Genomic DNA, 27,970 nt, shown 5'->3' on the forward strand with positions numbered 1-27,970 from the left:
TGAATGTCTGTTTGTTCCTCAGTGGCTCTGTTCTAGGATCACACTTCTGCTAATGTTGTTTCTTACCCTTTTTTTTTTCCCCTTAATTCAGATCGGAAGCCAAAAAGACTAAAGTTAAAAAGAAGACCAACAATCCACATTTTGATGAAGTGTTTTATTTTGAGGTTGGTATTTCAAAGGAACGGGTGATAAGCTGAAACATGATACTGTAGATAGTTGGCACAGCATCCTGCTCCGTGTTGTGCCAGCTGTCGTCTTTGAAGAGTTTTCGAAGTACGGTGCAGGGGAAAGAAGTACCCGGGATCAGACTGGCTGTCTGCTGAGGGAGCAGTACGTTGTTTTGGCTCGGGTGCTCAGTAGGAAAAGCTTCAAGGTGGGCACTTACAAGCAGCAGGCTTGTCACTCCCTCACGACTCACCCCAGAAGAGTTTTGAAAAAGCGCAGTTAAAAATTGGATTTTATAGCTGCTCCACCCTGTCTTTCCTAGTCAATGGGAGGAAGGTTATCTCCTAGGAATACTGAAAACTGTAGAGGAAAAACACACTTAAAGTGGATGTTCTGGCTGTCTGTAAGTCTGCTGCAATACCAGTGCCTTTCTTCCAAGTGGGTGAAGCTTAATTTAGGGTATAGGTTCCCCTACAGCTTTTTTTAATACAGAGCATTTTCAACAAGTCCAGTTAAAACAAAGTACAGCTTTTATGAAAGCACTCATTTTGATTCTTTCTGGCAAGAGTACCTGTAATTGTGGTGTGACCCTACATATACATATGTGTTTATAATTTGGATACCTCTTGTAACTTTTCATTCTGTCTTCTAAAGTATGTGTACCTTTCTCTTTTTCTCCTGGTCATCTTATTCTCAGTCTATGCTTACCAGTTCTATTTCAGTAGATGCCTCAAGAACGTATCTGGCATGACGAAGCTGATGAAAAGCCAGAGTATTGCAATGCAGTTGGCATATCATAAAAAAACCCTTTCTGCCCATATGGCTTGCATCATTCAGGTCACATTTGCATTAGAAATTGTTGCTGGCATAGGGATGGCACCTAACGATGTGGTTTCTTGAATCAGTTCAGAGCTGGGGAGAGAGGAGCCACACAAGGGGTGTTTGCTGTGTGCAGGTCTGAAGTGCACATATCCTTCTTGGCAGTGCCAGTGACGAGCTTACAGAACCACAGAATCATTAAGGTTGGAAGACACCTCTGAGGTCATCAAGTCCAACTGTCAACCCAGCACCACCTTGTTCACTAAACCATGTCCTGCAGTGCCACATCCAGAAGTGCCACATGCTTATTGTTGTCTTACCCCTCCGTCTACAAACCACCATCTTTGCCTGGAAGCTGACAGTTGCACCGACTTACCTAAAGTCAGTCATGACGTCAGAAATGTGCTCTTGTTGGTGTAATATGTTTGGATTTGGATTTAACAGCAAGATTTTTATGGGCAGGAGCACTTTCTTATTGCCCAGAAGGGTGGAAGCCCTGAGGGTTGGCTGGGGTAGCTATCTAAGGCCATCTTTCCTCTGCTAACCCAACACATTTCTTCCTAGGACCTAACTTCCCTGCAGACCTCACTTTAGCCAGCAATGAGCCTTTGTGCCTGCTTGCCTGACTCTGTGAGACTGTGTGGGAATGCTGCATGGGCACGGTTGGTGGGGGAGTGATACCACAGTACTGAGCACTGAAACTGCACCTGAGGTGTCTGTATGTTAACTCAGGGCTGCCCAGGATTTCAGTCTGTCACCTGGCCCGGAGCTGCAGCTTTTGGCAGTGACATAGGAGCGATGCTGTATGTAAATAAACTGAAATGGGCTTCCTTATTCATAACATAGGCAGTTCTGGAGGCATCTGACAGTGAGAGTTTTTTAATGAGAATGTAATCCAGAAATTCAGACTGTAAACCATAAAACTTCACCTGTCTGATTCCCCAGCCTTCTGTGCACTGCAGAAACGGCAAATGTTTGGTACTTAAACACTGAACTTGACAGGTGGTGCCATATCAGGAGAGGAAGGAGAGAAACAGAAAGCATCTTCCAGCTGGAGTTGTGGAGGGGGCTGGAGGTTTGCTTAGCTCACCTTTATGCTGAAAGCTGGGTTGCGTGCAAGTGTCAGCAGAAGCAAAACCTGAACTCAAGCCCATGCCCCACTTGTTCTGCTAACTCAGAGCAAAATGTTGTCTGTGTGCATAAGAGCAGAGCTTAGAACCAGAACTCTGAAACATAAACATACCCTTAGTGCAGACAGAGCCATCATAGATTTATGTCATTTTGAGAGCAGTTAGTACACATCAGGCTGAATGTCTCCGAGGAGCAAGGTTCAATGGAATGGCTGCGACTGGGAAACATATTCACTAATGAGACATGGGCAGACCTGTGGCTGGTGCGTGTTAATGGAGCGCTCTGATTCCTGCAGAGCTGCACAGATTCGTGCTGTTGACAGCAGAGTCATTGGCTGCTCCCAAACAGCTTCATCAGCTTTCCTGCTCTCTGCTAGCACAGTGATGGGCCATGTCTCCAAGGAAGAAGCTGATCTGTAAAAGGCAGTGAGTGGGTGCTTTCTTTTCGACAACCAGAAAGTCACACAGATTTAATTTGTTGAATGGAAAATAGCTTATTTGTTTGGGAAATCTAAGGGCTTATTTAAGGGGTGCTATGAGCGAAACTTGCACCTGATGGTTAGGAGCCATCTTCACCACCGCTCCAGCTGTGGTGCGGTGTGGGAGCTCGGAGTTCTATCTATATGCAGCTACAGGAAGATGCCCCTCTTACGGGAACTGAAGAAGGTAGCGCTGGGGGCCTGTTTGCAGACTGGCATGTGCTGAAAAAAAAGGAGCAGCTGATAGGCAGCTTGGCAGCTTTGCCTAAAAAAAGGCACCAGCACAGCAGAGTTGTGCCCCTTTTTTTGTAAAACGGGAGGTCCCTCGTCTCCAGTTCCATCCCTGGAATTGATGGGCCTCATACGGGTATCTTTTTAGTAATACCACTCTTGAGCTTTGTTAATCTGCACACTAAGCAGTTGTACAGGTGAACAGAGAGACCTTGTACATACAGATTGCAGCAAAACTTTTTAGAAAAGTGTTTACTTAAAAGGAATGTGCCATAAGTTACACTTATGCCATAACTTTTTTTAACAACTCATGTTAAAGATAATAAAACACTTAAAACTTTGCTTCCTTATTAAAAATTACACCACTGGCTCCACAATGGTAGAAGAAAATGTCATTTGCAGTTATGTAGGATAATTTCTTGAAGCCACAGTCAAGACAGTTGCAAGGGTAGGGTGAGAAAATTAGTGCTGAGCTGCTGAAGTTGTTGACTGTATTTAAGTCCTCTGTGCTCTTATGCTTAGAGGTGCCTTTGATTCAATTCAAATTCAGTCTAGAGGGTTGGGTCTCCAGTGCTGCTTGTACTTTGAGTTTTTATGTATCACCTTGGAAATTATGTCTGTCTCACACATAAAGACAAAAAAAGGCTCCAACTGCCCCGTGCTGAGGATTCTTTTCTGGTTCCCCTCCACTTGGGCAGCTATGTCTTTGCCTCCCTTGTTTTTACCATCTGCATCTGACATACAATACAAAACCAAGAAGTCAGGTTTACAATAAAAGCTGGTTTTTGTGAGTGGGAAGTATTTAGCTACAAGTGTATTTAAACCTACAATAAGGTTCAGCTTCTGTGTGCAACCAAGAGCTGAACCCACACACATCATACACACTTGCATTTGATCAGTTCCTGCTGTGGTTTTGGCTGGGTGGGGTAGCCTTTTTCTCAAGTTTCTGACAAACTATGCAAAAATACAACCATCAAAGTCTTTTTATAATCATGCTAGAAAACAAATTTTAAGAAATGTTTGTACAAAACCTTTGTTTGCTAATGCTCTACACTTGCAGCTATCATCCCATTATTTTCTGCCCATGCTTTGCTGTTTATCAGTCTTGCAAATATGGTTGGTGAACTGTGCACCTGGTTCTTTATTCTGATATACATAACACAGGCTTGTGTCTCTGTGACAATTGATCTCCTGGTGGTTTCTTGAATGAGCATGATAAATTGATTTCCAGGGTATCAGGACAGGCAGAACTTCCCAATTTTAATTAGATTGTCTGTAAAATGTTTTTAAGGGTGGTTTGGGGTTTTCCCCCCCCTCTTCAGAGTGCCTCAGGGCATCTGTTGTACAGCTGTATTTAAAAGCCGATTATTAATTGTCCTTGTATTTCCCTAGATGGATTATAAAACTGACACTCCTTTTCATGATTTTTTTTCTTTTATCAGTGTAAACTCAAAGTACTGTAGTAATATTAAAGATGTCCTTTCTCTGTAAAGAAAGTATGTAGTATCTAGTTACTCTTGGATGTGATTGTGTAACCACCAGTTTTGTACAGTCAGGATTCTGTTTAGTCCACATGTTTATTCGCATGCGTGAATGTTTTCAGAATCGACACTGAAGTCACTGCTGATAGTAAAAGGCTGTGATCTTCCAGAGCTTTGCACAAGTAACATGGGAATGCTTTTGCATGAGCTCAGTTTGTTAAAGTTTCCTCCTTTTTACCAGGTTACAAGACCAAGTAGCTACAACAAGAAATCCCATTTTGATATTGAAGATGTTGATGAAGTTGACAAAATGGAGATTAGGTAATATAAAACACTTTATACAAATAAAGTTGCCTTCCAAAGTTGTGTAACTTTATAGTAGACTCTGTTTTCAAAGTGGCAAACATGGTTTTACTGTTGATAAATCAAAATGAGTCTTTGTCACTGTACCTTGTATGTTCATTTACCTCTACTGTCCTGTAGATCATGTCTGAATATGTGTGGTGGTTCTCCTGTAGGAGAGATCCTTGTTGTTTTCCTTGGTATTCTGTATATGCTGTGCTGTATATAATGTGTGGTTGTCATCAAGCACAGCCTTTTATGTCTGGGCTCCCCTTTCCTCCCTCCCTCAGTTTCCCAAGAGAGAGCCCAGAAGCTCTGTCATGCTCTCAGTTAAAGGATCTGTTTTCTTATGTCACTTAATTTTAGCACCCAATGTAAGATCCTTCTTACCTGAAAGGAGACTCTTGAGCTTGGAGCTTTTTGGAGGCAGAGGCAGTTTCTCTTCTCTTTTTGCCTGCCAGACTTTAACCCCTTCTTGCAAGGCTGAGTAGGATACACATGAAATCCATTGCACAGGAAAGAGGCAACTCTCATTTCAAAAACAAAACAACCCCACCCCACACCCTGCCACCCACATAGGACTATTTTAAAAGCTGCTGAGGCCCATCAACAGTGTCTGTGGGGACAGGTGAATAGAAAGAACAGAGAGGAAACATTAGGAGGTGCAAAACCTAAAGGTATCGTATGCGTCATACCGTCACATGCATTGAAACTCAGAGACTTGGACCATCTGGTGATCTGGATGCACTGTAGCTGAAAACTGCTGTATCTGCATCGGGTGGTGAGAAATTCCTCTCTCCTTTATGCTAGGATTTGGAGGAAGAGAGACTGAGGGAGAATGGTGGCACCTCCTTCCTCCACAGGTATCCCCACTAGAGAGGCAGTGAGGGCTTGTCTCCCAAAATGTTCTCTTGTCCCTTCAGAAGCCGAGTTGGCTGTAAGGAAATGAGGGGACACCAGGAACGGACACATTACTTACTCCCAGCAAGCAGGACATATCTGTGTTCACAAATGAATGGATGAGGGCTGTAATTTGACCATGAGCTGCTGGTTCATGCAACCTGTTAGTGTAGGATCCCAGCACTACAAGACCGTTAATGGATTGGTGTTTGCCATGGCGCTGTGAGGCAGGAAAGGGAAACTATTAATTTAATTTATTTAATCTGGTTTAAGAGCAACCCACAGCTAATTCATAGGAGAGAGCAAAGGCCCAGGCTCAGTGCTGTGCTGCTTTAGTGGTGTCTGCATTGCAGCACAGCAGATGCTGGCTGCAACATGTCCAGTCTTAGCACCAGGCTGTATTTCTGCAAAGCTTTGCATGGTGTAGGCAGGTATGAAGTAACACGTCCCAGCCTTGTCTTTGTAATCATGATGCTCCGCCACGTGCTAGTTTTAAGTGAAAGCTGTGGTAGCTCTGTGTCTCTGGAAGAGGACTCTAGTCATTGGTGGTCAGTGGTCACAGATTGCTTAATATTTCAGTAGATTCTTACTTGTGCTTTTTGACTAACTGGAATTTACAGTTGTTTTACTCACTAATTCTATTTTCTGGAGAAATGACTATATACACTGATAATGTATGTGGAGCTGAGCTTTGAAAGCTCTGAGAAGAGTCTTTCATTCCTTAAAACTGACACATCACAGTGTAGTAGAGGTGAATAGTTTGTGAGGAGACTTACAAAATAGTTGGGGAAAGATTAAGCACTTAAATAACAGACAAAAGTGTTAGTCTTGCTTGGGCAATCTCTTTGCTCAGAGGCTTTGTCCCCTATAGGACAGAGTGTTTTTGTTTCCATCTCAGGTTCCCTTTCCACCCCCGCTCACTTCCTCCAGTCTGTTTAGTCAGAGTTGGATTGCCCCCATGCCCTCTGGACCGATCGTGCAATTTATGGGTTTGGGGGTTTGTTTTCTTTTTCTCCACTGAGAAAAATACCATTACACAGAGTAAAGAGGAGACTTAGTCTCTCATGATTTGTCTCTGAAGCTATGAAAGCGTCTCTTTTTGAGTGGGTGTAGGAAGTTGCAGGCAGGGCATATCAACGCTTAGGGACCAGATGTTCTGGTGAATTCATTGTTTCTCCTCCCCCTCTCTGCTGTTTCTTTCTGTGACTGCAGTCTGACCAGTTTCAGAAGAACACATGCCATAATTTTGCCTTTTAAAAAGCTCAGGAAACAGTAATCTTTTATACTCTGAGGTCTGTGTATTAGGATTTTTAAAATGCTACTTATGCTTTGTACTCCACGCAAAACAATAATTTCAGAATTTGCATGCCTGCTTGGCTTACTGTGTAGTGTGAGATCTACCTTGGGTTGTTGGTTCCTCTCCTACAGATCCTTTGCACTGATCTTTTTTATTCTGTAACTTAAGTTGCTGTGGGGGAACACCCTTTGGCTGCATATGTTTGAAAGTGTTATTGCCAGTGGGCATCTTGAAAGAATTTTCGTAAGCTAGAAAACAGTAGCCTGTAAATACTTTGTAAATTGTAAGTTTGACTGTGTATAAATAAACTTCTCAAAAGACTCCTCCCCTCCTGAAGCTGCTTTTAGCCATCTGAAATAGTTGGCAAGATAGTAACCAACCAGATACAGAGAAAGCGGAGAAGAGGTTGAATTTTCAGATAAGTTTTTTCCAATTGGGGAATTCTTGCCCTGCAGAAATACTGTCAAAATACCAGAGTTTGAAGAACTTTACCCAGCAGGCATGCAGTGTGAGCTGATGGTATGTCTCTTGTATGAAACTTGATGTGTGAGACGCTGTTGAGAGATACCAGGCTCAGAGGATTTAAAAGTGACGTCCTCTGCACTTATATAAGGTATAAATATAAGGTATATATAAGGATAAACGTTAAACTATCAGCATCCATTCCTTGACAAGCCTACTGTGACTTGCTTGAGACTTAGGAAGGTTGTGTAGATATGTCCATAATTGGATGACTTTGCACCTTATCCAAATTAAAGTTGCTCTTCTAAAAATCTTCATTATTTGAAAACCTGTACATTTTCCCCCATGTATCTCTCTTCTCCCAAAGCTTAAGGCACATTCAGTCTGTCACTTAGCTGCAAAATTCTCAGCTGAGCTTGCTTTAAAATAAGAATGCCTCTCAGAGTAAACCTTAAAATATGTACAGAAACAACTACCCTAGAGTCTGAAATCCTTGCTTCAAGGTGGATATTGTAGCCTTTTTCTACAAATGCCAGGTTAGACATCAGTAACTTCTACTTTGAATCTCAGTGCAGTTGTTTTACATCCTAATGTTAAAGAGCATGTGAAAGGGAAGGAAGTATCATCTGGAGATACGCACCAGAACTTCCCAAATGTGAGGGACTGAGTGCCAAAAATTGTGTAGGCTTCAGTCAGTACACAGGTTATATGGGGTGGTAGAACTGTCTTCAGGTTTTGAGGATCTGTACAGAACGAATTTAGGTGCAGCAGATTTGTAAGCTTGACATACTGAATCTTCCCAGGAACCAGAGCACTGGGAAGGACTGTAGACAGTGTTGACTGTCCTGTAGACAGCCTAACTCTGTAAAGCTGCTACTTAGCAGCTAGGAATCCCCGATTAGGCTGGTAATAATCCCAGTTTGGGACCGAAAATATGGAGTCCTTAAATATCTCTGCACTTTTTCCCCCTAGTGTCCATTTTACCTGTGTTTTTCCATTATCTCGGATAGCCCCCTGAATCTTTATCAATATGGGCAATGGAAACAGAACAGATGAGGGAAAGGTAGTCTGGATTATTTTTTCATGTTTCATGGAGGTGAAGTGCAGGGCTCCAGAAATCTAAGGTAAAGTTGTCTCTTTACTGTTTGGAAACCATTGTTGTACCATTTTGAGACTTTCTAACTCATAGGCTTGAGGGTAAAAAAAACCAACAGAATTGAAAAGAAGGTTGGGGTTATTTGTTTCTAATGTTTTAATTTAGTATGAATCTTTTAAAATTACTTGTTTTTATTGCAGGGTTGATCTTTGGAATGCTAGCAACTTGAAGTTTGGAGATGAGTTTCTAGGAGAACTGAGACTCCCTTTGAAATTCCTCCGCCAGTCTAGTTCTTACGAAGCATGGTATTTGACATTTTTCTTTTGGAGAATAAGTAGAAACATATGTCTGCTGTGAAGACTTAAGAGTAATTACTGCTACGTGATAAAGTTTAGATGGATTTAATTTGTATCTTTTTTTTGGAAGCAAGCCAAAGTAATCTTAGCAAATGTAAGAACAAGGAGTTTTGATAATGTGATTAGAGATTTCAGTCTGCCTCTGTATTGCGTGTGGGAGTTTTAATACGTTTGCTTTATGATATTATTTACTGCAGTTCATGAGCAGTGCCATAGTTCTAGTGTGTGGGGTTTTAATCATATCTATGTAAATCTTTATGATCAGAACTTCCCATGTTGCAGTTGGTGCAAAATAGAATGGTAAATATAATAAAAAAGTCTGCATCAGAACTCAAGAATTTGATATGTATATAAATGTTGTATCTGCATATTTTATATGTGTTCATGTATAGCCTGAGATAATGTTGTGTTTCAGCACAAACTTCCTTATTTTTTGCATGTCAGGTATTTCCTGCAGCCCAGAGATAATGGTAACAAGTCATTGAAACCTGATGACCTCGGTTCCTTAAGGTTAAATGTGGTTTACACTGAGGATCATGTTTTTTCCTCAGACTATTACAGCCCACTTAGAGACCTCCTGCTCAAATCTGCAGATGTCGAGGTAATTTGCTGGCTCTGCTTGTGGTTCACCTGCAGATCATTCTCACAGGGGGGTCTCTGTCACTGTCTTGCTGATACCATAGTTGTCTCATTACCAGAGATTTCAGCTTCTTCCTTTTCAGACCTGAGGGCTTTAAGCTCTAAATATCCCTGGTGGTTGTTTTCAGTCCGTGCAGAGAAGATCTTTATCTGCACACAGTATGGTGGGTGAAGGCACACCCAGAAACACCAGTGGTTTTAGCATCAGCGTGTTCTCCGTGGCTTTCTAATTTTACATGTGAAAATGCAAGGTACACTTCAGTTTGATCAGTTGGTTTTCCTTTACTGGAGAGGAACAGGTTTGCTTGCATAATTCAAACAAACAAGCAAACCCAAACCAAGGACTAGTCCTGAAATGTCAGAGGGTTGGACTGTGTGTGCCACTGTGTATACTTTCAGCAGTTGTAACAGTGCCTTAATTTCTTCAGTACAAGAACTGGGTTATGTACTTGCTGTAGCCTGAAAGTGAGAAGGATTAGAGTTCTTCCTCTTCGCTTGCTGCCCAGGCAACAGTGATATTCAGTGAAAAGACAGCTATTAAAAATGGGAGGGGGAAAAAAAGAGACTGTACCGTAATAGTTTTTTAAATTGCTGCCCTCTTGCGATCAGAACTTGTGGCCAACAGAAACTGGAGTGTAATTCCCACCCATGTTTTGTACAGGCATGTTGGGGTAACTGGCCATTGCAACTGGTGTGTGGGGTTCTGCATTAAGCAGCTAATGGGAAAAGAAAGAAAAGATGCTTGTTCTGGAAAGACTTCAAAGTTTTTCTTTCTTTCCACTCTCTTCAGCCTGTTTCAGCATCAGCTGCACACATTTTGGGTGAAGTTTGCAGAGAAAAACAGGAAGCAGCCATACCTCTTGTCAGACTTTTCTTACACTATGGCAGAATTGTGCCTTTCATAAGTGCTATTGCGAATGCTGAAGTGAGGAGAACTCAGTAAGTACCAAAACCAAAATTCATATCAAGCATACCTCCTGTGTTGGCTAGTGTTAGGATCAGCCACTCAGTCTCTAGAACTAGAACTTCTTCATTTCAGAAGAAACTGTTCCAGCTGAGTGGCAGAGTCATTTATAAACACATTCACTGCTCTGAAGATCTGGTGAGTTTGATTTTAGGAGGAATTCCCATCATGTTTTGCGAAGTCTACTTGCAAGACTGTTGTAAGGTCTGAGAGCAGGGATTTTCACTCTTCACAATCATAATTTTATTTGGTGATAACTGTAAAATCCTACATTACTTTCAGCTTCATAGCTTGCTAATACATCATCCAGTGCTGAGTAAAAGTGTTCGTTGTATTTGTTCAAAACAGAAACCAGGTTTCTTCTTAGTCATGAATATTAAAGGCAAGCTGTGTGTCTAGTCTTTCCAATTAGAGGGTTGAGGAACAGAGATGGGATTGGATCTGGCAGTGAATATCTGAAAACATAAGAAGTGACCATGAAAATGATTTTAAGTCGCTTATTTGACTTAGAGGTGTGCTGACAGTTTAGTAGTGTAAGATCTAGTATTCACACCAGGCAGGTCCTAAAGGAGATTTGTTGCCACAAGTCTCATGCCTGTGTAGTCGTGCTCTTGACTGACAGCAGAAGCAGCAATTGAGAGTCAAGGGGGCTAACAGAGATTGACTCTAAAGTAACAGCTTCCTCATTACAAAATAAAGTCCTTGTGTGGGTTGGCTTTTTTCAGAGTGTCTGAGGGATAGAATGTTCTCCTTCCTGTAAGTAGGTGTATTTTTCTGTGCTGCAGGTTGGCTGAAACAGCTTGGTTGCTGCAGTGTGAGGGAGTTTGCTGCTCCCTAGTCAGTCATGTTCCTGTGATAAAACAGCAAAGATGGTGTTTGTTTTCAGGGCTTTCTGGCATTTGTTACAGGCAGTGGGCTTACTTTTTTTAGGAAACAAAATGATGAATCTAGCCAAGTAATTCATCCTGTTATTCATTGCTTGTAAATGGGTAAAACTGTAGTAAGCTATAAACAGCGAAGACATTGGTGTATGTGCAAGAACAAGCATATAGCTTCATATCCAAGTTCGATCTGCTATCAGTAGATACAGGTTTTGACTGTATGGCTGTAGATGAGATCATGGATTGTGTGCTTACCTGCATAACGTAAATTGTTGTACAAGGAATTGCAGGTACAAAATTAATATGAAATTGTATTGTCAAAATACAAGTAATAAAAAAAGTATACACAGTAGTGCAGCTGGCCTAACTAATTACAGTGCTGTATGTCTAGTACAAGAAGAATTGAATGCAAATGGCCTTTCAGAAAGATGTGAGAGTCTGCATGGCATCAGCTATCCACAGTTCTTCGGGCAGAATTGGGATCTGCACTGTATTTAATAGTGGTATCACAGGACAATGCTGGAGCCGGTGTTTTCTTCTCCCTCCCAGCTCACAAGTACTCATTTTGAAAGAGAAAGTAGTAGGTGACGTGTAGTGTCCAGTGCTGTTGAGGCCAAAATCACTGCCTCCTTCCCATACTTATATTAGTGCTGTCCAGGGGTGCATTTTTCCCCGTTTCTATTGTAAACCCCTTTCATTTGAGCCTGCGTGTTGCCACACGTTTGGATGGTGCACTGAGCACACTGCACTAATAGAAGAAAATCTGTAGTCCCTCTGGATTTACCGTGACTGCTGCTTTCCTGTTGTAACCTGGAAGTGCACTGAATGCTATATAACTGTGTTTAATGGCAGGCTGGTGTCAAAGGGAGTTTTTGTTTGTGCATTCAAACTCAGATTGCTGTCACCTTTAACCACTTCTTTTATTTCCATGTGTTAGCAGTTTATTACAAAGAGACTAAATTACAGAAAATTGTTCACTTCCAGAGATCCAAACACCATTTTCAGAGGAAACTCATTAACTTCCAAGTGCATTGACGAGACAATGAAACTGGCAGGGATGCATTATCTGCAAGTTACACTAAAGCCAATTATAGATGAGGTAAGAGCAGTTTAGACTGTTTATTTGATAAAATGTCACTGTAAAAGTGCTCTTCAGGGAGCAGATACTGTGTATTCCTTCCCATTTTAAGATGACTTTGTAGGAATAATGCATAAGAGCCTGTTTCTGTATTAAAATCCCTTGTGTTAGTTTAGCCACAACTGAGTCACCCAATTCAGAACCAGTTGGATTCTTTTAAAGGAAAAGGAAAGTTTCCATTGATTTAACTAAATTACTCTGTTTTACAAAATCTAATGTTTATTGTTTGTGAGAAATTAATAAAGTAATAACTTAAATGAACCAAGAATATATACAGCAGGAAGCTACAAGTAATACACTTCATCCAGTGGGTATATAGGAATAAAATTATTCTTAGATAACTGTGTAGGCATGTATTGTAACGATGGTTTATTATCTCTCCAGTCCAGAATGGTGGGGGTGGGTATTTTAGTGCAGTAATTGGGCAATACTTTCAGACCACAGACTTCCTTTACATGATTTGACAGTTTCTTCAGCTGTTGTTTTAATGCTTCGTAAAAAAGTCAAGTTTTTAAAGAATATAGTTATATGTTCAAAGTTGACTTTTTTGACAAAGTAAGACTCTCCTTGAACAGCCTTGCTTGAGAGAGTCTGCCAAACAATTCTTCATTTCAGTTGAATGAAGGGGGAGAACAAATTAATGCTACTCTTTGGAAAAAAATTAAAGTTCACATGTAATTTACCTTTGCTTTGTAAATTGTATTTTTTTCTTTTGACAAAGTTGGCTTTTTGCCTTTTACACCAAAAAAAAACCAGATTATGCCTTTTACAACACTTTTTCTACTTGAAGGTAAACTGATATGACAATTGTTGACTGTATATTTTTTCCTAGATCTGCCAGGTCCATAAACCTTGTGAAATTGATCCTGTGAAATTAAAAGATGGTGAAAACCTGGAAAATAACAGGGTATGCATTAGTTCTTCAAGATATAATCTCTGTTTACACTATCAGGTTTGAGGTCCTCAGATGTTTGATATTGCAAATAATTTTGTCATTCATTAGAATATACTGGAAGCTTTGTTAACACTACAAACCTTTATATTTATTTTTAAATGGCTTTATATTATGCTATAAATACAATATCTGTAGAATGTTAATCACTTCTCCCCTAGTCTTTGAGGACAAGGGTAACTTAGGCTGTGGCTCTACTGATGACATAGAAAATGGTGCTTCGAAAAGGAGCAATACGCCATACAGCCATATCACTTGATGTATGTTTTTGATAGGAATAATATTTTTACTCTTGTGCTTGCCTATGTGCATTAACCAGAGAGAGTATCATTGAGTGTGAGATTGTTTTGCAAGTATATAATGTTGAAGGTGAGAATCTTTAATGGTGCCATTATGAATAAAACCAGGAATAATACTTATTTCCACAACAGAAAATGGTACTAATTTTGTAATAATTTTGCATTTCTCAGGAAAATCTGAGACAATATGTTGATCGCATTTTTACTGTAATTACAAAATCTGGTGTAAGCTGCCCTACAGTGATGTGCGATATTTTCTTTTCACTGAGAGAATCAGCTGCCAAACGTTTTCAAGGTGAGTTCCTATACATTGTTGTGTTTTACATCACTGATGGCTTTTAAATGTAGGTGTAGTCTAGCAGTCTGCATGATCCGTGATGGATTTAGTAATTGAACAGTAGCTTATCCAAAATACATTTGCAGTGTGTATTAATGCTGCTTTTCCCTTGATTATTCATTCCACAAAGAATATGACTTTTAATGATTGTATGAGTTTTCCTTAAACATCTTTAAAAGGAAAACAATAATTTAAAAAAGCATTTTGATAGTATGTATTTATGGTTTCAGTATTTGCAAAGTATGCTCATTCAAATGTTCAGGTCTTTGTAGTGGCTCATTCTGCAGACTGAATGATTTTCCACCCAAACATCAATCTGTGATAAAAGCAAGTCTATAACATGTTTGAGTCACTGCAAGCTCATTGCCCTAGGAGGCCCATGTGCTGCAAAGGTTTTCTGGTTGTCAAGAGGGAATTCTTTGTGCTCCCTGACAGTTGTTTTGGCTCTGTGAGAATGAGCAGGCAATATAAAACTGGAATTGAGCAAAACAGCCAACCTAGGTATTTCCATGAAGGGAAGCAGATTGCAATAAAGAAGTTTTAGAGGGAGTGATACCAGTTCAGCTTTTGAACAGTCACTTCTTAGTAGAGCAACTCAAGCAGAAAGCCATTGATTGTGCTTTCATGCTCTTTATTTTTTGTGAAAATAAATACATACATTAATTGTATTTTCTGTAATCACCAACCGGAATTGGAGTCTGTACAGCACTTGTGCTTGGGACTATAACTAGATAACAGAGATGGCCTCTGTGCTAAGCATTTCATGAACTATGTAAGTTATTAATCATACTTTAGTGGCATAGATGGAGTAGCAGATGTTTGTGTGAAATTCCCTGTGCAGTAGAAAAGTGAATGGTGTTCTCCTTGTAGCCTGTATCATGGACTCACTTCTTTTTAAGAGGCTATCATTGAGATTTCCTTAGTTTATGCTAGCCATTCTCTGGCTCCAAATCCTCCATCACCAGTTAATCCTGTGACTCGCAGATATATACATTTCCAGCCTATGCTTGAGTTAGGTTTCTGAAGGCATTCTGATAATTTCAGAGGGTTTTTAAGAAAGGATTATTGAAATGCTGAGTAGAGGTCTTTTTTTTAATAGGTGACCTAGATGTGAGGTATACAGCTGTTAGCAGCTTTATTTTCCTGAGATTCTTTGCTCCTGCCATTCTTTCTCCAAACCTCTTTCAGCTTACACCACACCATCCAGTAAGTACCACAGCAATTTTTTCTAGCTATGTATATGGTTCTCTCGCTGTAGTCTATCAAGATTATCTCTTGGGTTCTTTTAATAGCCTTTAGCAGAAGTACTTTTTTTTTTTAGTTCAAAGATCTTTTCTGTCTGTTTTGGCTATGAAGCATATGTTGCATGACTGTGTGTGTGAAGAACTTAAGAGGTATGGGAGGAACAGCGAAATTTAAGGACAAACAAGGTAGCTGGTTTATGCTGCTGCGGAAAAGATGGTCAGTCACTGCTTCATTTTTGCCATGTTATACTAATGCTGGATTGATTGTCAGCAACATTGGAAATGTTTTGGATGTTAAGCAACTTATCCAAGACTTTTAGTAGTTCTTATGGGGAGTGGGAGGACCTGGACAGCCTTCAAGATAGAAACCTCTCATTTTGTTTTGTAGATGATTGCCTTTGGTTCACTGAAGATCTGTAGGGTGGCTAAGAAGCATGATGGCTTGAGAGTCAAAAGCCATTAAAAAAACCAACCTTTTTCCTGTAGTGTTTTATTAAGTCTTTTCTAATTTTGTTACTTTTATGCCAGTGAAATAATGAAGAAGAAATGTAGTTTGCCTTCCCCTCTTTCATATTTTAAGTAACTTGTCCATATAATATGTTTCTCTTTCCTAGGATCCTCAGACTTCTCGAACTTTGACACTTATCTCTAAAACCATCCAAACACTAGGCAGCCTATCTAAATCTAAATCTGTAAGTATGCCATTTTAATTTAAAGGCTTAATTTAGGAAAGTGATTTTTAATCTTTTATCACTCATTGTAATTAAGCCTTTAAAATGCTTGAGTTTCACTAGGCTTATGCAAAACTGGTTATGTTTGCTTTGATTATAAGCCTCTCATGCTCACAGGAAAACTAAATCTTAATCTGAACTAGATTTCAGTAAAGCAAAATTGGTTACCAACCTAGAAGTCTATTCCAGGGCTTTTCATACCTTCCTTCTGGATGAAAGATAAAAATTTGGTACTACTGAGTGTATGCTGTACCACATGGAAGTAGCACTTGGCTTATTTTGCCTCTGGCCAGGAAAAAACCCCCTCTTATCTAGGGTGGCTTGCAGCATGGTCTACTGCTGTTAACAATAATATTTTCTGTATAAACTGTATTATGATATGCATGGTTTTGACTTTGCATTTCAGGCCAATTTCAAGGAATCCTACATGGCTACTTTTTATGACTATTTTAATGAGCAGAAATATGCGGATGCAGTAAAAAATGTAAGTAATGCATGTGAATGTTCTGAAAATCCTACTGTGTGGTTGAAGCTGATGCTCAGAGTCTTAGAATGTAGTGCATACTGGTTTTAAACCAGGAAGCTTGTGCTGGAGAAAACAGATTCCTGATAGCTGTAATATTCAATAAATTTGCATAAAATTATGTACATGTCTGTAGCAGAATTTCTTTGTATCCACTTAATAATTAGGTTGGATTAACAAGCTGCTGCTTAGAGTTTGAGACGTGCATCCTTTATAGGATGCTGCAGATCTGTGATGGCAATGGCTTAGTCCAAAAGAAAGTCAAAGATACCTCTAACAAAGCAGCAGCACAAGAAGTGCTGGTCCTCTGCAGTTTTTCTACTTAAGAGCATTGGCACTACTTTTATGTTACAATCCAAGAAACCTCCTGTATTCCTCATGACTTTCTGTTTAGCTACTTTTATGATATTTTCTTCTAGTGCTGTGCTGTACAAATGTTAAAGATTTTGAATTGGGTAGTGTGGTACTGTCATTTTTACCTATGCTTTTTGTTCACCTTTTAGTTTCTAGATCTAATTTCATCTTCGGGAAGGAGAGATCACAAGAGCATAGAGCAACCTATATTGCTTAAAGAAGGGTAAGCATGCGTGTGCAATAAAGCCCTCTACTTGTGTGCTTGCTACCATTCTAAGGCAGCTATCTCTTTTTTTTGCCACCACCCTTATTTCATCCATGTGTTCAGAGAAGAATGTAGGAAAATTCTTGTGTTGCTGTTTCTACTCTCTGTGGTGCTACAGCTGATTTTACCATCTTTTCATTTGACTTAAACATGTTAATTCAGGTATGTTTTGAAATAAGAAGTCTGTAGAACTTAATTAGCACAACTAAGGCAAAATAAATCAGCGTTGTGTTAAAATCAAGTTGATTGTTTTTTTTTCTCCATTCCAGTGAACAAAAGCTGTAAAATTCCACTGTGAAGGCAAATACTGAGTATCTGGGTGAGGGCAAAGCCTGCAAAAGGAATTTGGTTTTGCTGCCCTGTGAGATCCATGTGCTAATCATTATCATGGCCTTTTCAAGGAAAATTTGTGATGCACTTGGAACAGTTTCTGGGTTTAGTACTTTCCCTTTTTTTGGAAGCACGTTACATGCAACATATTAGTTGTAGAGACTAATTGTTGACTTTTTTGGAGTTACAAAATTGAGTTGTTAAGATCATCTAAGTGCATTGTGGAAACAGCTTCTTTGAGCTGGGAGGAAGAAAGTAAAAAATCCAAGTACTTCCTGTCAGAGCTCAGTAAGCTGAACTGCTGCTTGAAAGAAAGTAAGCTTTCATTGTAGCTCTAAGTCATGCAAAAATTAGATTTTTCAGGGAAAACATGTCTACTTCTTCCAGTTAATCTCTGCAGTTCACTTTTGTCATGGTTTAGTTCTATTTAGCTCAAACTGGGACAACTTCCTTTCTCTGAGTGTCTGTCCCTAGAAACAAGTTTGTTTTAATTCTGTGCATTTATCATTCTTTTGGTTTTAAAATTAAATATATCATTTGTAACATTTTCCCTCTAACTCTAAAACATTATTGTTTTTCTGCCTCTATCTTTCTTTTGCTCCTTTCTGATTTTTTTTCTGTCTTTTCTTGCTTGGCCTGTGGCTGCTGTTGTAAGGACTCTTAAACTAACAGTAAAGAAAGTTGATGGTAATAGTTCATGCAGGTAAGATAGTAGGGGCAGTTGGTGCTTTGCTGTAGCTACCAGCTGACAGCATGTCCTTCCTTCGCAGCAATAGACTTGTCTGACTTACTCTGGGGAGAAAATACTCTGTTCTATCAATCCTGAAATGCCTGTGTAAACTCAGCAGAGAACATTTTGTTATCTATTTCTTGATGTTGAACACCTTTTTTTTTTTCTTCTTCTTTCCTTTCCTTAAAACAAAAACCTACTGTAAATAGAGAATAAAGGACTTTCATCTGTAGGCAGAGGCTCCAAGAAGCACTGAGATTTGCTTAATATTCAGTTTATAGAGCCAAGTGAACTCACTGGAAGTGATTAAGAAGTGGCCATATATTTTCTAGGCACTTCTTAAGCAGCATTCATGTAAATTGTTCTCAAGGTTAAAGATTGGCCTTCAGCTGCCTCTCTTTCCTGGCATTTTGTGTTATTGCCATGTTATATCATGGGGAGTGGGTGAGAATGTTTTCTGTTTGCTTTTGTTTTTTTTTAATCCATCTAGTAAGAGTATATAGACAGAAAGTTATAGCATATGTACTTTTGAATGAATGTACAGTGCCAGAGATTGGTGACTGGCACTTGGGTGTGCTGGCATTGATCGTACATCACTGCCTAACAGCTGCCTGCCTGGCTCTTTCCGAAAGGAAGAGAATTAAAAGGAGAACAAGTCCAGCCGTTCATGTAGGTGACAGGGATGTGTTCATGCTTCCAAGCAAGGCTAAGGCAGATCCAAACTCAGGTCTACCATAAACATGAGAAGAAACAGTATCTCTAACCGCCCATCACTGAAATGAGATTCATCTTAGACTTTTTTTTGCCTTTGTGCTTCTGACTCTTTGCTCTGACTTCTCACACGTTCTGCAAATGTCAGAAACAAATAAATCCTTTAAGTTGACCGTAACTTCTGTGGCTTTAAATGCTTGTCTCTGCAGTATGGAGTTTGCATTTTTCAAAGAGAGCTCTGCAGCCGTTTGCAGTTTTAAGTCACCTTTTAAGTGCTGGCATGGGAAGGAAATAAAACTAACTTGAAGAGCATGTTGTCCAGCCCAAGGGTATCTGCTTGTCCCTTGAAATTTGACTTAAGCTTGAAATATTAATACTGCCAGTGAGCCTGGTGATGACCCGAATTGTATAGTTTTATTAAATATTTCTCAAGTAATCCAAGAATAAGGACTGAGACAGTAACTGTCTGGCCATTTTAAGAATGAGAGAGGTGTGTACCTATAACTGTTGCTGTATACAGTCCTTGTCAGCTTTACCCACACAACTTGGAATGGGTGGCAGGCACCAGCCCAGCTGGTTACAAAACAGTTGAAGTCTGAAGGAACCTGGGTTCCTGTTTGAGCTTTAAACAGACCTGTGGTTGGGTTGGATGCAATGTAGTTGTTTCTGACTGAAGATACCAGAAGCGAGAAACAGTGTTAGCTGTTCTAAGTATTTTAACTCTGCTATCGAAAATCTTCAACCAAATAATTTGCTATTCTCTCTGTGTGCTCTTTGTGCTGTATAGTGCCTTCCTACTTGATAAAAACTACTCTGTATTAAGTAGTTTTTACTGGCTCCATTATACAATTCTGTATTTTGGACGATAGTTAACGTAACATTTAGAGTAGCCGTTAGCAACTCTCTACTGCGTATGCATACACATTTTTTTCCACCAAAAGTGATGCTGAGCAGTATGAAGTCACCAGACTTTCCAAAGTCACCTTGAAGCTTTTGGATTGATTTAGTGGTTAGGAAGGTGCTGGATGCATCACAGTTTCTTGTAAGCTAATTCAAGTTGGAAATTAATTAAAACTGACAACTCACTAAATGAATGCCCCTCCTCTGCCAAAAAAGGTGGGGCAGAGAGTTCTAGCTTTCAGCTATCAGATTGCTTTGTATGTTACTGAAAACACGTTTCCAACTGCAGCATCAATGTGCAAATCATGTGTTGCACAGCAGATGCAGCTGTGAACATACTGATTTTGTTTCTAGAGCTTGAGAGTGTCTAAAGCATGTAAGGGTACAGTCCCTATGCTCCAGAGGCCATACACTTGCCTTTTAAATTATTAAACATACTCTAAACCTTTTCAACTTTCTCACAGCTTTTAAGAAAATGATAAAATTACTCTTGTAGAGTTAACAGGTCAAGCTTAGCAGAGCTGTACTAACCATGCTCTGCCCTTTTCCTGCTGCAGTAGGAAACCATTTAGCTGTATTTGTAACTGAGGAAAGGGCACAAGCTGAAGTTCAGCTGACAAGAGCCCCTGTGTAGACTACAAGTCAAGTTACGTGTCTTGCCCCTGGAAAAAGGGCAGGGCTAAACTAAAAGATACACTAAACCCATCCAAATGTGACTTTCCTTGTCAAGACAGGGCCTCAATAATTAGAAAACATCTTCTGTCCCCACCTAAAGCTTTGCAAGTGCCATCATGTATGTGTGTGTATATATATATGTATATATGTATAAATCTATATACATAAATGCATATTTTGTATGTATGCATATATTTATTTGCTTGTATGTATGAAATCTGATGTATTGTAACAGTCATTGTCCTGTTTACTAGGTTCATGATCAAGAGAGCACAAGGAAGAAAACGATTTGGTATGAAAAACTTCAAGAAGAGATGGTTTCGCCTGACAAACCATGAGTTTACCTATCAGAAAAGCAAAGGTAACAGAGGTTTGCCGGTCTTTTTTTGATACATTAAAGTGAAGATTTCTCGTACAGTCTTTATGTTTACAGAGCACTGAGATTGAGATCTGTAACTGTAGGAGGTACGGTCTGTCAGCCTATATGTTCTTGTCCTTTTTTCAGTATGTCCGTACTGACTGTTAGAGAACCTTCTTGGATATCACAGTGCCCTATAGATTAGTAGAATATTTTATAGTATTTTTTTGCTATCAGTTATTGACATAATCTGTAGGTTTCACAGTTACCTAGTAGATTGTCCAAGGAAACAAAACTCAAGATACAAATACCTTACACTGGGATTTGGATTTGTATTGAACTTTCTCAGATGCATCTCAGCTTGTTCTCATAAATTCTGTAGCACTGGCAGAACTGGCTGCAGTAGACAGGGATTTGTCTACAAGCTTTGAACTTGCAGAAATGCGTTCACCTAATGTTGGCTCATATCAAGGATTTTGCTTTTCACAAACTGTTCCTGTCTGTTCAGTAGTACACAAAAAATGTCGCTTCCTTCTATCATATAGATACATAGGGAGTGAGAAAGATAAGAAAACATGTTCAGATCATACCAGTCATCATTTCACACTCAGCTTTGAGATCTTATGTCATCACCATCAACCTAGTTCAGCTGAGCTGAAAGGAATGATTTCTTTCCTTGTCACCTTCTCAGGAAATATACTGCATCCTGCTGCAGCCATCAGTTTCTAAGAGGCTTGCTACCATAACCTAGTGTAGCTGAAAACAGAAATGAACTTAAGATAATACTGAAGGAACATGCTAGTTAATCCCTGCAGAGTTAAAGATTTATTTGTTTTCTTGTGCAGTCAAAATGATCTTCAAAGGAACTGAATCACTTAGAATAAGGGCAGAGGGTGAAGTTAAGTTGTGAATAAGTTGCTCAGTATCTGTGTGTGTGTGTGTGTGTGTGTGTTCTGCAGGTGATCACCCTCTGTGTAGCATTCCAATTGAAAACATTCTGGCAGTGGAAAGACTGGAGGAGGAATCCTTTAAAATGAAAAATGTAAGTAGGCCGTCTTCATTAATTTACTTGTTAGGCTGGTCTGGAGCCACCAGCCTAATTGCCTTTTTCCCTTTTGTAACCTGGATTGGGTTTCTATTGAAAGATGTACAACCACAGCTGCTTGTTCTGTATATAGTAGCAGGAGTTTCCAAAAGTACAGCCCATTCAGATTCTTAACAGCCCAGTCAGCAGTCTTAGGATTTCGTGATCTGCAGCACACTCAGTACTGACCACTGCTGATCAGCTGTCTGGGTTCCGTAATTTCAGACACAGGTAAGGGAATCAAATCCCTGCCCTTTCTGTCAGCCCTCTCTCTTGGGAAGAAACTGGCTGCTTATAATTGTGAAGGATCACATCATCTTTCTTAGCTCTCAGGGTTTCTTTATAGGTTAAAGAAAGAGCATATATATTTTTGGGTTAGGTCATGGGCCAAAATGACATCTTTGCTGTGCCAGTAGGTTTTACTGTTTTGATTGCCACATTAGGGAATAAAAGGCAGCTATATTTCTCATGCAGGGAACATTACTGCCAACTTCTGTATGCGAGACGTACCATCCATTCTGTAAGAATAGTTCTTAGACATGAGCAGTTTTAGGTGATGTTTGGAGCCTTTTTTGTACTCCTCTTCTGCCTGTAAAAAGCTGAGTACAGGCCTTAAAAAGTTTTGTTTAAAAATAAATAAACCCAAACCCTCAGTGTGTTTCAGTTCTAAACGTGCATCTACTACAGAATTCTTTATACGCATAAATGGTTGTGACTTTTAGCTTTTCTGCCTTTAAGTCTTTCCTGCCATCTACACTGCTTGTCGACACCATGCAGAGCGATGCTCAAACCTGCCCTAGATACTAGGTTCCTCAGACAGCATTGTTAAAGTGAAATACAATGCTTGACTCCTGTCCTGATTTACTGGGACAGAATTTTAATGTCGGTTTTCTATTGAGGAAAATTGTGATTTTGTTAGGACTACAACACTCTTATTTCATGAGAGCAAAGTGATACAACTTTGTTGCAATTTTCAGCTAATATTGGTATGTGATGCTCAAGGTCTTCAGCAATTTTGAGATCATAGAATCATTGTGATACTTCTAAACCATGTCCCTGAGCACCGTATCTTAGATGTCTCTTAAATACATCCAGAAATGGTGACTCCACCACTTCCCTGGGCAGCCTGTTCCAGTCTTTGATAGCCCTTTCAGTCTAGAAGTTTTTCCTAATGTCTAATCCAAATCTCCCCTGGCATAACTTGATGCCGTTTCCTCTTGTCCTATCAGTTGTACCTTGTGAGAAGAGACCCACTCTCACCTCTCTACAACCTCCTTTCAGGTAGTTGTAGAGAGTGATAAGGTCTCCCCTCGGTCTTTTTTTGTCCAGACTAAACAACCCCAAGTCCCTCAGCAGCTCCTCATAAGACTTATTCTCAAGACCCTTGTTGCCCTTCTTTGAACCCTCTCCAGCACCTCAAAGTCTTTCTTATCCTGCAGCACCCAACATTGAACATAGTACTCAATGTGCAGCCTCACCAGTGCCAAGTACAGTGAGACAATGACTTCTCTACTCCTGCTGGCCACACTATTCCTGATGCAGGCCAGGATGCCATTGGCCTTCTTGGCCACCTGGGCACACTTGCTGGCTCACATTCAGTCAGCTGTTGATCAATGCCCCCAGGTCCTTTTCTGCCAGACAGTCTTCCAGCCACTCATCCCCAAGCCTGCAGTGTTGCATGGGGTTGTTGTGACCCACATGCAGGACCTGGCACTTGGCCTTGTTGGACCTCATACAGTTGGCCTTGGCCCATTGATCCAGCCTGTGCAGGTCCCTCTGCAGAGCCTTCCTACCCTCAAGCAGATCAACATTCCCACCTAACTCAGTGCCATCTGCAAGCTTACTGAGAGTGCACACAATCCCCTTATCCAGATCATTGATAAAGATATTAAACAGGACTGGCCCCAACACTGAGCCCTGGGCAATGCTACTTGTGATCTGCTGCCAACTGTATTTGTCTCCATTCACCACCACTCTCTGGGCTCAGCCATCCAGCCAGTGTTTGATCCAGCAGTGTTCACCCATCCAAGCCTTGGGCAACCAGTTTGTTCACAAGAATGCTGTGGGGAACAGTAGCGAAGGCTTTACTGAAGTCCAGGTAAACAACATCCACAGCCTTTCCCTCATCCACCAAGCAGTCATCTTGTCATAGATAAACAGGTGCAGAGGCTGGGGGAAGTGGAAACCCAGGGTAGTTGATGCCAAGCTGACACTAGGCTGACCAGTTAATACTATTCCATACCATAAACATCACAGTCCCTATAAATTGGGGAGTTTGCTGGGGACAGCCCTCCTTCTTCTTCCCTCTTCCTTTCATGGCTGACATCTCGAGAGGGACTTGTCTACCATCCTACCCCTGAGGCCTATTCCTCCACAATATTGACTGAGTATAATGCTGTGTACTTTATATTACTACTGTTATTAATATTAATTTTTATTATTTTATTAAATCTGATTCCATTTCAACCCATGGATCTCTGTTCCTTTTCCTGAACTCCCTCCCCAGTTGGAGAGGAGTCATCAGGTGATAGAGCAACTCTATAAACCATGACAACTCCTCAGTATTTTCCCCATTTCATGTATTATTTTGGTAGTATATCCCTCTCTATTAAAAGGTGGAATAAATTTCAGTTCACTGGCTTCTACAGCAGATCTGCATCATACTGTAGCTGGCATGTTATAAACACGTGTTAATCACATAGGCAAAAGCAACCAGGCTGCAAAATATTTCTCAAGCTATTAGAAGGCTGCTGTAATATGTGATGAACTGTTGCCAATTGTACCCTGCAAAATAACTTGATTGAACTAAAGGTAGCCACAGTTGAGATGAAACTTCCTGTGTGCGGAGAGGAGCTGAGCTGTAATTCTGATCAACTCTTCAGTAACAGCAGTCTTTACCTTATTCTGAGTCTACTGGGCTAGAATGCATCCAAAATAGCGCTTTATTATAAAGATTTATTGTAGGAAAAATACCCCTTTATCATTAACATCAGAAACTGAGCTGTTTTGGTTGGTTAAATTCAGTATTACTTAGGAAATTAAGGTGGGTACATCCATCCTGGAAAGTAAGCTTCAGAGATTTTCCATAAGCAGTAGAAGATACCATTATCACCTCCCCATGCTAATATATTCCCATTTATCTTGCCATACGTAAATAGACTACTGCAGCAAGAACAGAATTCTGAAAACACCACAGCAGATGTGTTTGCGATGGATATTCCATCATGGGTGCTAAGCGTGGTTAAAGATCCACGCTTTCTATAAATACTCTCTCTATGTCTGTGCTCTGAATTGCACCAAGGGTGTTTTCCCCACTCCTAAAAAATCTGCCTAGCTGGCAGTCAGGCCAGTAGCCTTTATCTTCCTTAAGCACAGTTTGAGGGGTGTAGGGGTGGCTTTAAGTACTGTTCAGGTCTTCTGTGCTGTTTGAGAAGCAGCTGGTGGTTTTGGTAGTGTAAAGGTCTTGCAACCACTTGAAATTCTTGGCTTAGTTGTGGGCTTCTCAGTAACAGTTGCCATGTGTTGGTTCACTTAGGTTGGTATCCCCTTACACAAAGCCGTACTCCTTAAATCTGTTCCTCTGTTGTAGTGGAGAAGGCTCCATTTACCCAGGCAGGACATTAAAATTCTTTTCCCTGTAGTTCTGTGTTAAGGAAAGGTTGAACTGCACACTTCTGTCTTCCTCATTCCTTCTTTTCCTATTCTCTAGACTCAAATGGCAAGTTATGTCCTGAAAGGCTTTATTAAAAGGACTCTTCCTTTGGTGTGTGTTTTGGCAGGGCTGGACTGATCACACTAGCAGCTCCTACACTGCTGTTATGTGTTGTGCCTTTCTAATTATTGTCTGATATCTATAAGAATCCTAAATCTAGGGAAATCATTGTTGCAACTTTTCCTTTCCTGTTAGAATGACACTTGCTAATTGGTGAATGAACAATGTAATGGTTTTAGTTTGGTTTGGTTTGGGGTTTTTGTGCATCTTTGGAAAATAACATTCTACATGATATAGGCAGTGTAATGTCTAGTGATTTGAGTAAGATAAGAGTTTTTGTAAGAATTAGAGGGAGGGGGAGGATAATTTAGGAATACCTGAGAGAAAGAGGGAGAAAGAGAGAGAGAGAGAAACCTATTAAGTATTTGCACAAGACGGAGGAAATGAAGATGGTTGACACTTGCCTTTTCAAAATTTTCAGTTAAGATCACTAACTTAAGCTTAGTTATCTTGTGTGTGTGATCAGTATAATCAAGCAATAGGACCGGGCATCAGAAACTTGCTTCTGCATGAGGAGGAAAATAAATGTGATTGTGCCACTTTAGGTTGCAAGCTGTTTTGAACAGGCAGGAGAGCTCTAGTTTAGATTTTCAGTGCCCAAGCTATAATGCTGAATTATTGTGTAATTATTTGAACCACCCTGTGGCGACTAAAGAAAAACTATATTGCCATGATTTGCTAATCGCAGCTATAGTTGTGTGCAGAAGTGTGGAAGTTATTAAAAGGAAAGAATCATGCTGAAATAAGTGTTATAAAGATTACAGATATGGCAGTATTAGAGCAAAGCTGTTGCTGATGCTGGATCCAAACTCTTGTTTTTCTCTTTTCTGCCCCCTGCTGACTAGCGTTTCCTTTCAGCCTTGTGTGGGTCCCTCTGTCAGCCTTCCAAAACTTGTTGGAGTTGCAGCATTGCTAAAATTGCATCCCTGAGGCTGACAACAAATCTTGTTCAGGTTCAACCAGCAAGTTGATATTAGCTGTTCATAAATCATCTCCTACAGGAACAGTATCTTGCTTCTTGTACCAGGTGAAAGGTCTTGGTTTCGAGGCACATTTGCAGCTTGGTTTTGTGTTGAGATATATTTATTGGTTTATTCTTTTCGTGCGCTGTTTTTCCTTTAATAAATCATCAATGAGAGCCCAGTCTTAGGTTCACCAGCTCATTCTGGTGGCTTATTCTGTGGCTTATTTCCATGTTCGCAGATGTTCCAGGTGATCCAGCCCGAAAGAAGAGTCCTGTATATCCAAGCGAATAATTGTGTGGAGGCCAAGGACTGGATTGATATCCTCACCAAAGTTAGCCAGTGCAACAAGAAGCGCCTCACGGTCTACCATCCCTCCGCCTATCTTAATGGCCACTGGCTTTGCTGTAAAGCTACTGCAGATAATACTCCTGGCTGCACACCCTGCACAGGGTAAGGGTTGGTACCACATCGTTGGCCTAGGTCTTGCCAGGGGTATGTGCTGCTCTGCAGTGTGACTTGCAGGTGTGCAATTACCAAGAAGATCTGCCAGGTGTGCAAGCATCATGGTGTTTTCAAAGACCATATTTATTATTTCCAATAATGTCAGTATCTGCTTATCTTGGTCAAAATGTTGGTATTTTTAGAGGTCAAGACACTGATAGGAGCTGACTGTGGAATGAGATGCTTTGGTTCTGATCATGTGTCAGTAGTAAAAATGTCAGAAATCCCTTCAACAGCCTGTTTGTAAATTCCTGAAACAGTCAGTCATCTGCTTCTAGATTTAATTCCAAAGTGATCTCTTTGTAAGGGGCCCATTCATGCTCTTTGTTAAATGAAGAGGTGCTGTCTGGTTCATAGGAAAATATTTCCATCTAAAATGAGAGAAGCAACAAGTCTGTAGTGGTAGTTAGTCTCAGAATACAAGGCCTGGACAGCCAGGAGTTCAGTGCTTTGGCTCCTCCATCTGGTTGTAGCAGTCTAATTCACCAAAACGTCTGAATACTGATACAGTTCTGTCTCAAGTGTGAGCATGCTGGATAAATCTAGGTGTAAAGTTTGAACAGGTAGACCTTTTCTCCTGGGAAAAATAGGAAGTTTGGAGCTCCATTACGTACAATCTGTTGGCTTTCATGAGTACTCATTTTTACTTTCATCCTTGTTAAGCTATTTTTTTGCCATAATACACTGTTTAGCATATAACTTCTCTTCCTGATGCCTTACAGAGGCCTGCCAGCAAATATACAACTGGATATAGATGGAGATAGAGAAACTGAGCGCATCTACTCTCTTTTCAACTTGTATATGCCAAAATTGGAGAAAATGCAAGGTGAGGATGAAAGATCGTTGCATCTCCAGTATA

At 40.2% G+C, this 27,970-nt stretch overlaps 1 protein-coding gene across 1 annotated transcript in view; it reads left to right on the forward strand.

Moving 5' to 3' along the window:
- The window catches only part of RASA3 (RAS p21 protein activator 3), a gene marked incomplete at its 5' end in the record, with an annotated part of 84,172 nt that overhangs the window by 51,837 nt on the left and 4,365 nt on the right, over positions 1 to 27,970 (forward strand). The window contains 16 exons of the mRNA XM_010180892.1: positions 92 to 164; positions 4,547 to 4,626; positions 8,603 to 8,707; positions 9,203 to 9,359; positions 10,188 to 10,336; positions 12,227 to 12,341; positions 13,213 to 13,287; positions 13,803 to 13,926; positions 15,068 to 15,174; positions 15,827 to 15,904; positions 16,350 to 16,427; positions 16,970 to 17,043; positions 20,686 to 20,792; positions 21,749 to 21,831; positions 26,849 to 27,060; positions 27,834 to 27,937. Coding sequence (XP_010179194.1) covers positions 92 to 164; positions 4,547 to 4,626; positions 8,603 to 8,707; positions 9,203 to 9,359; positions 10,188 to 10,336; positions 12,227 to 12,341; positions 13,213 to 13,287; positions 13,803 to 13,926; positions 15,068 to 15,174; positions 15,827 to 15,904; positions 16,350 to 16,427; positions 16,970 to 17,043; positions 20,686 to 20,792; positions 21,749 to 21,831; positions 26,849 to 27,060; positions 27,834 to 27,937 — 1,721 coding nt within the window. The remainder of the gene's footprint in view (positions 1 to 91; positions 165 to 4,546; positions 4,627 to 8,602; positions 8,708 to 9,202; positions 9,360 to 10,187; positions 10,337 to 12,226; positions 12,342 to 13,212; positions 13,288 to 13,802; positions 13,927 to 15,067; positions 15,175 to 15,826; positions 15,905 to 16,349; positions 16,428 to 16,969; positions 17,044 to 20,685; positions 20,793 to 21,748; positions 21,832 to 26,848; positions 27,061 to 27,833; positions 27,938 to 27,970) is intronic.

The sequence above is a fragment of the Mesitornis unicolor genome, unplaced genomic scaffold (assembly GCF_000695765.1).
Source record: "Mesitornis unicolor isolate BGI_N332 unplaced genomic scaffold, ASM69576v1 scaffold9793, whole genome shotgun sequence".
NCBI classification, from domain to species: Eukaryota; Metazoa; Chordata; class Aves; order Mesitornithiformes; family Mesitornithidae; genus Mesitornis; species Mesitornis unicolor.